This window comes from Echinops telfairi, unplaced genomic scaffold, assembly GCF_000313985.2.
Source record: "Echinops telfairi isolate 266 unplaced genomic scaffold, ASM31398v2 ScPeMD7_23;HRSCAF=83, whole genome shotgun sequence".
Lineage (NCBI taxonomy): Eukaryota > Metazoa > Chordata > Mammalia > Afrosoricida > Tenrecidae > Echinops > Echinops telfairi.
In genome coordinates this window covers 87,967,708-87,979,376 of record NW_022103920.1, presented here as the reverse complement: position 1 = coordinate 87,979,376, position 11,669 = coordinate 87,967,708, and the positions used below count along the sequence as shown (strand labels likewise).

Below are 11,669 nucleotides of genomic sequence, written 5' to 3'. Positions count from 1 at the left end.
AGGCTGGCACAGTGAACCTTCAAGATCTCAGTTGCTTTGTGTTGCATAGTTGCTTAATCTACTCAGTGGGGGCAAGTTTGGCTTTTTTTTTTAGGCAACAACTTTTATTAGTATTACTTTTACTACCTGTTGGGCCTTGTTCTAAGCATGTTTTAAGTTCAGACTAGATGAGAGCTCTAGTCTGGGGTTACAGATAATGAGAATAGTAGGTGGTGTTTGAAGCCATTGGCAGGGATGAGATTTTCTTGAACAAATCGCTGGAGGAATGAATAGGGAGATGGTCTGGCTGAGCCCTGAGAAGCTCTACATTTGAGACCAGGCAGTGGAGGAGGCTTTGCTAAGGGAACTGAGATCAAGGATCAGCCTAGGCCAAGCCTTGAGGGCAACATACTGGCAGGAAGCAGCGAACTGTTACAGAGGACGAGACGGGGCCTGGCCCAAGCTGAGCTATGTTGACCCCCCCCCTCCCCAGAAGAATGTAACGCAGAGGACAGCACTGAAGATGTAGCCCAGGGAGAGTGGTGGGTCTGTCCAGACCACACGGGTGTGAGCTAAGAGGGAAAGAGAGCGAGAGAGAACCTCATTATAGCCCACCAAGCCCCAGGGACAACATCTCTGCTCGGAGGAGCCAGTGCACAGAGAGGATGGTAGGGCCAGCCCCACCACGAGACACCACATTCCCTCACTGACCCATAGAGCTACAGGGGTGCAGCATTGGAGACCTGTGCGGAAAGTGTGCCCGGTCTGCCCCATGCACAGTGGGGTGAAATGCAAAGGGAGTGCAACAGGACAGCAGGGGGAGCAAAGCAACAAAGTCCCAAGGAATCCTGAAAATGGATTTCTAACACAGGGGACAGGGCCTGGCACCTCATGAGACCCAACTGGAAAACACTCCTAAGGATCAGCAGACAGACCTAGAACTTTCTTCTCATTTATTTGTTGTTTTTGTTTTCCTTTTGGCCTGTGTCTATATAAGATAGGCAGGACAAACAATCCTGAGGAGAAAACAACCAGACCGATGGTTCCCAGGGGGACATGGGAGAGGAGGTGTGGGGAGCCAACAAACTCAGGGTTAAGGGAACAACAAGAGAACTAAAATTGATGGTGAGGACGGGGTACAATGCCTGGTGGGCTTTGGTCAAGTGTAATGTATCAGAGGAATTACTGAGAGCCGAATGGAAGGTGAGCATGATAATGGGAGAGGAGGAAGGTGAAAGGAAGTAGAGGGCAGAACTAGGAGGCAAAAGCTAGGTATGGAGGTATAGCTATAGGCATGTATATGTGTAAATCTATTAATTTATAATGAAAGAGAAGAGGCTAGAGATAGCAGACAGACTTTGGGCCTCTATTCAAGACCTCCCTAAACATAAGGACACTTTGTTCTAACAACTTGGCGCTCTTTGATACTCACCTTCCCTACATGATCACTGTCACAAAATGGGTGCACAAGCAAATGTGGTGAAGAGAGCGGATGGTGCCCGGCTATCAAAAGATATAGCATATGGGGTCTTAAAGACTTGAAGTTAGACAAGCAGCCATCTAGCAGGGAAGCAAATAAGCCCACATGGAATAAGCACACCAGCCTGTGTGATCATGAGGTGTCGACGGGATCAGGTATCAGATATTCAAAAGTTCCAAAACAATTATATCTATGTAAAAGAGAGGACCCAAAACCCATCTGTAGACAATTGTACATCCCCCCACAGAAGGGTTACAAGGAAGGGACAATTTGACCATGGTGTAGTATAGCACCGACAAAACCCACATCATTCCTCTAGTTCCCGAATGCTTCCTCCCCACCACTACTATGACCCACTCTGGCTTACAAACCCAGCTAGATTGGAGTACACACATTGGTACAGATAAGAGCTCCTGGCACATGGAATTCAGGACAGATAAAACCCTCTCAAACAGTAGCGATATCATGAGCATGGGGGGGTGGTGTAGGAAAGGGGAGAAAGGGGGAATCCATTACAAGGTTGTATATATAGCCCACCCCCCAGGGGGGTGATAACAAATGTGGGTGAAGAGACAACGGACAGTGTAAGACACAAAATAACAATGATGATATATAATTGATCAAGGGTTCACAAGGGGCAGGGGGGTGGGGTGGGGAGAGCTGATACCAAGGGCTCAAGTAGACAGAAAATGTTTTGGATGGTTGGTGCCAACATATGTACAAATGTGCTTAATACTATTTTGAAACAGTTGACAAAATTTGGGAGAGGAAAAGTGGGAGGGATGAAACATAAATTTGCAAGGGACATTAAGGGTCAGTGACTGGTCTAGTCCAGTCCATCCTTTTAAAATCTTGCTGCTAAGGAGTTGTGGTTGTGTAGTAGTTATCCATTGTGCCACCAATGGATAGCTCGAGCTCCACCGTTGGAAACCAGTCGCTGCTCCGAGGCAGGAAGACGGCCTTGTGCTCCCATAAAGAGTGAGCGTCTCGGGGACTCACAGGGCAGCATCCCTCCAGGGGTGCTGTGATTCAGCTCAACTGGATGGCGGTGAGTTTGAGGGGTTTGTTGTTTAAGGAAACTGCGCTTTGGGAAGATGGAACAAAATCTTTCTGTATTAAAAAAGCCAACTAAGGATTTTTTAAAAATAAATAATTTTATTGGGGGGCTCCTACAGCTCTTATAACAATCCATCCATCACTCATATCAAGCACATTTGAACATATGTTGCCATCATTTCCAAAATATTTTCTTTCTACTTGAGCCCTTGGGATCAGCTCCATTTTCCCCCCTCCCACCCTTGTAAACCCTTGATAGTTTATAAATGATTTTTATTTTCATATTTTACACCATCTGCTGAATCTATTCACCCATGTTTCTGTTGTTTGTCCCCCTCAGGTGGGGGTGGGGAGTGTTAGACTTCAATCATTGCGATCAGTTTCCCCTTTCTCCCCCTTCTCCCCACACCTTCCACCTACCTTTATGGTATCGCTACTCCCATTTACTGTTTCTGAGGGAGTTTATCCGTCCTGGATTCCATGTGTTGAGAGCTCTTATCAGTACCAGTGTACATGCTCCGGTCAAGCCAGATTTGTAAGGTGGAACTGGGGTCATGAGGGGAGGTGTGGGGGGGCGGTATTCAAGAACGAGAACAATGTTGTATGTTTCGTCAGTGCTATCCTGCACCCTGGCTGGCTGGTCCCTTCCTTGTGATTCATCATCCCAGGAGTCTGTCCCCTGGTCATACACTTCAGTGAAGAAAGACAGGTGCCCCAGAGGTGCAGCAGATTGTGCATTGGGCTCATGATTCCAGCAGTTTGAATCCAGCAGCTGCTCTGAGGGAGAAAGATGAGGCTTTCTGCTCCAGTAAAGATTCACTGGCTTGGAGACCCACGAAAGCAATTCTCCCTTGCCCACAGGGCCACTGGAGTTGAAATTGACTGATGGCATTGAGTTTGGTGTGCTTGTTTGTTTTGATAAGGAAAGATGCTAAGCTAGAAACTTGGCTCCCTTCCTTATTTGTTGTAAGACCTCAGGCAAGTGGCTTAATCTATTTAAGCCATACTTTTTCTGGATATAAAATGAGTATATTAAAAAAATTTAAGCTGTTGGCAAGATAAAATGTGGTCATCTGAAGGATACCAGCAATGGTTGCACCGCATGATAAATACAATCAGGCGCTGACTGGTCCATGCAAAACTCATTGAGTTGGTAAATGTTTTCTTATCTATATTTCGACCATATACTCACACACACGCACATACAACCACCTGTACATGGTAAGTGGCAGTTCTGTGATTATTCTAGGAAATCTAGTAATTGATTGAATTACTAGTAATAGTAACTAGTATATTCAACTAGTTATTCAACTAGTAATAGAATATTAGTTGAATGTTCATAAGTGTCTGCATCATCCTCAAGCCCCAATTCCCTTGGGGCAAAGATGGTGGTTTGTGCTGGTCCAAACCCAACCCAACCCACTGCCACGTGGCTGATTCCCACTCAGAGTGGCCGTATGTAGGTTTCTGAGGTGAGTAGCCTCATTTTCTCCTAAAGAGCAATTGGTGGATTTAAACCAACGACTTTGCGCTGCCCGACAGCACTACCAGCACTCCTCAGCATATGCTGGTCAGAAAATTCAAGTTCACTGCCGTGGAGCTGATTCTGACTCATAGCAACCCTGTAGGACAGAGTAGAACTGCCCCTGTGGATTTCCAAGACTATTACAGAAATAGGAAGCCTCATCTTTCATTGGCAGAGCAGACAGTGGTTTCGAACTGCTGACCATCAGTACAATGTGTAACTCGCAGACAAAATAGTGTAATAAACCCCTATGTAGCCATCATCGAGTCTCAACTATCATGTTCTCTAAGTGAAAATACATGCTTCGTGAGTGGACTGTGAAATAATTTGTAAAAAAAAAAAAAAGAATGGAAAGAGTTGTGTGAAGGCCGTGGTGTTTCCATCATTTTCTCCTTAAATCTTTTTAGTGTTAAGACACTCGTATATATTTAGTAGACTTTTCATTTTGTGAAGAAAATATGGAGGGGGGAGCAGTGGAAAAAGTCTTTGAGGTTTAGATAATTGTTTATGTTTGTATTATACTCAGAGTTTATTGAATGTTTTAATTGCATGGAATTTAAGGTAAATCCTTTTACTTTGGAGAGGGAAATTGAGGTTTGAATGGATGTTAATTATATCCCTTTGGTTTCCTTTCTAGGATTTTAAGCTTGACTTTGGCAATCCTCAAGGCAATCAAAGTCCTACCTGGCATGGGGGTATAGCTACCGTTTTCCACAGTCCTGGAGATGAAGTGTGGGGAGTAATATGGAAAATGAACAAAAGCAATTTAAGTTCCCTGGATAAGTAGGTGACTTCTAATTATAAGTTAAATAATTAATAAATTCAGAAAGTGGATGATATGTGCCAGGACATGTGTGTGGGTTTTTCCAAACCAAATACTGCAGGCACAGTCTTTGCCCTTTCGTGTCAATGGAAGAGGCATATGAATGTGGTTTTGTAAAAAAGAAAGGCCTGGAAGAGCCACACTCTCAGACTGAGACTTGTGGGACTGTTTGTCCTTCCTTCTGTAAACAAGGACAGCCCTTATTTTCAGTTTATTTATTTGTCTTTTGTCAAAGTGTCTCTAGTTTTGTATTGTGAAAAAGCTGGAAGACTGTTGGAATCGTTTACATATGGGTATTGATCCCAAACCAGTTTTCGTTTTTTTGGTAATTGAGTAGGCAGCTAGGTTAGTAGGTGATGATCATTAAAACAGCAATAACCATAATTTTGAAACGCTGTGATACTTTGCATAACTAGAACTCTCTGAGTAGGCCGGCCCGGCAGTGAATACAAAGGAAGTAGCCGAGAATGAGCAGAGCCCCGGAAGAGCGGATTCTCTGTCCTCCTAGAGCAGTGGTTCTCCATCTTCCTGATGCCACGGCCCTTTCATACAGTTTCTCATGTTGGGGTGACCCCCCAACCATAAAATTATTTTCGTTGCTACTTCATCACTGTCATTTTGCTACTGTTGTGAATCGGGCAACCCCTGTGAAAGGGTCATTCGACCCCCAAAGGGATCTCGACCCACAGGTTGAGAACCGGCGCTGGGCTAGCACCTTTCTCTCACCCCCCAACAACAATGAGCCGTCTTCTCACCTTTTCCCTGGATGGGCCTCCCTGTGCTGTCGGAACTTAGAGTCCATTTGTTGTTGTGTCGGAGGCACGTTTAGGGAGTATAAAGATTTAAATGATTGCATTGAAGCCTGTTTTCAGGCAGGATGAATATAGATTTGTTAGGTGTGCACCAAGTTACCATTAAATCTCAGGATTTCTGATTAAAATAATAAGTTTACTTAAAAGAAAAGTTGTCGTTGAGAATATACACAGCAAAGCACCCTCAACTCCAACAGTTTGTACACAATGTAGTGATGTTGCCTGTCTTCCCCAGGTGGGGGGCCGTTCTCATGCTCTGTTTCTTGAGTGGTCCCTAACTAATGGACATGAACTCACCGCCCCTGAGGTTCGTAGAGAGCGTGATGTTGAAGGCAGACCTGTTTGACTCGTTCCATTAAACTGCTGTCCGTGTTAAGATGACTTCAGAGTATATTTAAGACCCAAGGCTTAACGATGATCTCGGGGAAATCGTTTGACGGGTCTGTTCACCTTTCATGACTCATGGGAGTCTGGAGTCTGTGACAAATTGGGCTTCTCTCTTGTCTTTCCCCTCTTTTGATAAGGAATCTTCTCCGGAATCTTTGAGCTAAATGTTCAGTGGGGGTGGCTGGGCAGCATCCAGATTTTCTGTGACCTTGTCAAAGGAGGCAGGCCGTGCGTGAATCATACATTGTATTTCCTCCTCCTCTACCTCTCTTGCCTCCTTCCTCTGTTGGTACAGGCAAATAGAGACCAATTATTCTGCCTCGCATGGCCACTTGCAAGTTTGTAAGACCCCTGGCACTATGCAGTGGACCAGGAGGTAGATTAGAAGCACTGAAAATGTTATTAGACCATTTACCTGGGATGTGCCATGACAAAGGAGCCAGACCCCACAAGGTGTTTAGTTGTGCACAAGCACCTCAGCAGCTAATCTTTTTCTCCCGTCATTGTAGTTGTCTACCACCCAACTTTTGCCAGTTCAACTTTTTATAGCAACTGCTGACAGCATTACACTAATCACGTGTGAACTGTCCATGCCCTTAATCAAGGTGGCTTTCCCATCATTCTTACCCTCTGTCTAAAGGAGGCCATGCACTGTTGGCCCTTGTGTGACTGCTTTGCTCAGCGTCATGCGGCAGGTATCAGTACTTCATTTCTCCTGTTGGCTGAATAGCACTTGAACCGAGCTACAGCCGACGACCCCAGACACGCCTCATTTGGAGTCTTTGGCTCTTTACCGAGGGGGTATTGCTGAGTCATGTTAGTGATTTGAGGACTCGCCACGCCGTTTTCCACAGTGGCTGTACCATTTTGTATTCGCATCAGCAAGAGGTAAAAGGTCTCGTTTCCCCACATCCTTGCCAACATGTGCTATTTTCTGTTTTTCTTTTTTAATCTTAAGCATCCTAGCAGGCAGGTAATGGTGTCTCCGTGTGGTCTTGCTCTGCGTCTCTGATGGCTAATGCGGCTGAGCATCTTTTCGACTGTTTGGTTGGCCATATGAGTCTCCTCTTTGGTGAAACATCTGTTCAGGCCCTACGCACGCCCATTTTATGATTGGATCACTCACCTTTTGGTTGTTATGTTGTTGAAGTTTTATACATACATTGGTTGTTAGATTCTTGTCGAATATGTGTTTTCCAACAATATTCTCCAAGTTTGCTTTTTTGGTAAACCAAGTCTTTTGAGGAACAAAAATTTTCATTTCTATCAGGTCACATTGATCCATCTGTCTGTCTATCATCTCTCCATCTGCGCTTTTGTGATTAGAGAATTCATTGTTGAAAGCCAAGCCTGACAGCCTTGTCGCTGCTTATTCTAAGAATTTTCTGGTTTTCATTTGCACATTTAAATATAGGGAACAACTACTACATTGTTTTTAAATTCTCAACCCCAACAAACTAGAAGATATCACCCAGTAAAAGAACCTGAGTAAATCAACTATGGCTTAAATGTGGCTTCTGATTTCAGGCAAGAAGGGGTTAGCAGTGGAATATATGCTCCCATGGAAGTTAAAGTTCACACCGAAGACAAGAAAGAAGTAACCTGTCGAAGCTACCAGATGGAAAACTACGTCAGTGTCCCTCCATCACCACAGTATAAAGCGGTGAGCCTGCTACCAAGATGTCTGTCCACATTTCACTCATGCAGTAAACTCACAACTGTTGTGTTTTGTAAGAGCTGCTGTAAATTCTACAACTCATTTTTATTGATATAATTTTCAATGCAAAAAAAGTGAGTTATTTCCCAAACGAGTTTCTTCAAACTCTTGTAGGGACTCACATATAACCATCGAACCGTGTTTCTAACATTTTATTGAATAAAAAAAAGAAAAAGCGTTTTGAACACAGAAGGAGACGATGAGTCATAATTCCATACATGTGTTACTTTTCAAATTGTGGTGAAAATGATGTGTTTTCCCTTTCAGAGTAGGAAAAAGCATGCCCCGGCGTGTTGGTAGCAGGGTTCTGGTCTCTACATCCAGAGTGCACTGCAGTCAGTAACCCGTAAGACAGCGCAGCTGCCCCCAGATTCGTCCCCAAGGCTGTGATCTCTGTGGAAGCAGACTGCCACCTTTTCCCACCGGGAGCAGTGAGTGGGTTTCTACTTAGCAGCCAAGCACTTTCACCACTGCCTGTGGCCCCAGGCTCCTTATTCTAGACATACTCTTATAATCTTTGGTTTCTTTTGTTCTCCACCCCACAATGTTTCTGAACTCCCAAGATTCATTTTCATGGTGAAAAAAATGTCTTTCCTAAAGCAGGGGTGGGGTAAGAATGAGGAAGGCCCTCCAGGAGATGGATGGACACAGCGGCGGCAACAGTGGGCTCAGGCACAGGAACAACTGTGAGGATGGTGCAGGACCGGCGACCTTTCTTTCTGTGGGGCCGCCTCACTGGTACCTGACCATGACTATTGAAATGTCTTCCATTTCTCGAGGGAGAGGGAGAAAGACGGGTGACTCACGGGGGCAGCCTGTCCTGCCCTGGAGGGTCGCTATGAGTCGGCATCAGCTGCTGGCAGTGAGTGTGGGTTCTTTTTGGTTTTGATAGAGCAAGAATAGTCCTAGGCCTTCTAGACTGAAGACACTGGAAAGGCTGGAGCCCAGACACCCCACTTCTCTTCTCAGGAGTTCAAACACAGGGAGTTCCCTGTTTTCAGACCCAATCGGGACCTGCCACCTGCGATGGATGGTGGTGCAGCTTCCTGGCCGAATGTGGCATTTTCTAGTCTGGGGCTTAGAGGAATTCACCTGCTGTGGGTCTTGGAAGGGTCATGTACACGATCACTATTCGTTTTCCTCCTCATGTCTAATTCCAAGTAAGATCGGATTGCAGGACTGGAACGGAAACTGCTCCCGATAAACGTAAGGATCTTTCTGAAGAATCGTCCTCTTTCCCTGGAAAGTTCATGTGAGAGAGCAGCTCCAAAAAGTCCATATAAAAATGGAATTTTAAAATAATGGATTTTTCCCACGAATGTTTTGCCATTCCCCCACTTATATCGAAGTAGACTGCTATATAGAGGTAGATGCAGACTTTTCCTTTTCTTTTTTGGAGATATGCACAACACAAGAGTGCCTGGGGATCCCCGGGGCAGTCTCTGTGTATAGTTCACCCGGTCACATCTCGCTCTCTCCGCCCCTTGAAGTTCCCATTGGTGGTTTCGAATGGCTGTTCTTTCAGCCTTATGCAGGCCGACCTCCTTTTACTGCGCTTTGCTGTGCTGCACGTCACGCGGCACGTTTTCTTTCCACAAATGGAATGTTCTCGTAGCCCGTGCTGAGCAAGTCTGGGGGTGCCATTTTTCCAACTGTGTGTTCTCATTTCATACCTGTTTCCTCTTTTGGTAATTCTCACAATATTGCAAACTCTTTCATGATGCTATTGCTTGTGATATTCTCTTTATTGCAACCATCTAGAATCGAACCCCCCAAATCAAGAAGAGATACACCTGCACAAGCAATTCTTCAATAGGATGCAAGGCTCGAGACAGAGATTCTTTATTTATTGAGTTAATGGTTGTTTAGTTTAGATACGGCCTGATAACATAGTTTCAGCTTCAGATTTACAAGTTGTTTCCTAGCCGTAGATTCAGGGGTGCTCCAGTCCCACTGTGTCCGGTAAGTCTGGTTTCCAGTGGGAATTGGAAGTTCTGTTGCTCACGTACCTCCTTTTGATCAAGACCAAAACATCACTAATGGTAGCTGGGCACCGTCCGTCTCTTCTGACCTCACAGGAGGGAAGGTTCCTGGAGGCAATTAAACAGACAAACGATTTCCTCCTCCAGTTCTTGAGTCTCTCCCTTCAGCTGTTGCTCCAGGAGCTTAGAGACCAATGACTATATCCATAGGACAAGTTTTCATCTTACATTCACACACACACACTCAATGTTCAGGTGCAGTATGAGAACGATTCCATTTTGTTCTATAATTGTTTATTCTAGAGTTACTCCAAATTTACTTCAAGGAGACTATGTCATGTTTTGATGATACATAAAGCTGTGATATGCTAATTTTCGTTTGTTTGTGTGTTCTAACCATTTCTAGGTTATTTGCATGGGTGCAAAAGAAAATGGTTTGCCTTTGGAGTATCAAGAGAAGTTAAAAGCCATAGAAACAAATGACTTCAAAGGAAAGCTCTCAGAGGAAATTGAAGATATGATCAAGAAAGGGGAAGCAGAAATTAATCATTAGAACAATACAATAGAGTGTATCCAAGGATTTGTGTGCTAATAAAGTATCTCCAAAAGTATCCATAAGACATCTTGAATGCTTGGGAACAGAGATTTGGGATCACTGCCTGCTTAATAGCCGTGTTTTCAGCCCTCCTCTGGAGAGACGCCTCCCTCGGGTGGTTTCTTGCTGTCAGCCTGTAAACAGAATCTGGGTAGGAATTAGACCATTAAAGGGGGGGGGGGGCGTGCATGAGGCACTCAAATGCATGGCAAATGGATGCTGGACATTTCTCTCTGAACATTGAAAACCATTTTCCTGAATTGGCTCTAAATGCATCCTTGCCCTGCAGCAAAAGAGAAAGGGGTAGCCTGCTTAACAGCGGCGCTGGTGAACGGCTCTTTGCTGCCTGGGCTTCTTAATCCGGTTTACTAAGAGCAAGCGAACTGCAGAGGCAGGTGACAACAAAACTTTGAAACTATGAAAGATGGTCTGCTCTCTTTAGGGGAATAAATGTCCTTATGGCTGAACCCGCTGTCTCCACTAAAGGATGGCATTTCATTATATTGTTAGACTCAAACAGTCACACATAGTGAGTCTGTTCTTGGCTATATATGTTCCCAAACTCTACATTCATCCTCAGTGTGAGAATGATTCTATTCTATTTCTATAATAGTTTGTTCTAGAGTTATTCTAAAAGATAATCTCAAGACTAGTATTTCATGTTTTGATAATATACATAAAACTGAGATAGGCTAAATTAAATTATATGTTAAATTACATACTCAGCACCCCCTGAGTTAAGACATACACAGATACACACACACACACACACACACATTTATATACATAAGAGTCCTGGTGGTGGAGCAGTTAAAGTTAGTCTGTGATCTGCAAGGTCAGCAGTTCAAAACCACCAGCCACTCCTAGGGAGAAAGACGGTCTTTCTACAACTGTAAATAATTACAGTCTCGGAAACTCACAGCAGCAGTTCAACCCTGTCCTGTGCGATCACTATAAGTCAGTATTTACTCAATGGCAGCGAGTTTGGGTTTGGTATACATAGACATATATGTTAATACGTGTAAACACATACATGTATTCTCTAATAGAGGACAGACTGGAGCATTATCAGTGTTTCCCAAAGTGGGTGATCCCGCCTCCCTAGGTGGGGCCAGTGCTGGAGTGATCCAGAGGGCTATAAAAATTGACCCCTATGCTATCTTGGATTATCGTACAAAAGTTTTCCATTTCAGGGGGATGCTGAGTAATTTATTTCCTGAAAAGGCAAAATAGGTCAAATAAGTTTGGGACCCTGTGAACTAGACAGAGGGCTCAGTTATCAGTCCTATCCCTTGTACCTGTCAGAGGCTTTG

The 11,669-nt window shown here is 44.4% G+C and overlaps 1 protein-coding gene across 2 annotated transcripts in view; it reads left to right on the top strand.

Moving 5' to 3' along the window:
• Window positions 1–10,369, top strand: part of GGCT (gamma-glutamylcyclotransferase) — a 13,247-nt gene extending 2,878 nt beyond the window's left edge. Inside the window, exons 2-4 of one of the 2 annotated variants that reach the window (XM_045288879.1) lie at window positions 4,678–4,823; window positions 7,590–7,725; window positions 10,168–10,369. In XM_045288879.1, the coding sequence (XP_045144814.1) occupies window positions 4,678–4,823; window positions 7,590–7,725; window positions 10,168–10,314 (429 nt within the window). In that variant the 3' untranslated portion in view covers window positions 10,315–10,369. The remainder of the gene's footprint in view (window positions 1–4,677; window positions 4,824–7,589; window positions 7,726–10,167) is intronic. The other variant, XM_004702754.2, reaches the window with a different exon arrangement.
• The last annotated feature ends 1,300 nt before the right edge of the window (window positions 10,370–11,669 follow it).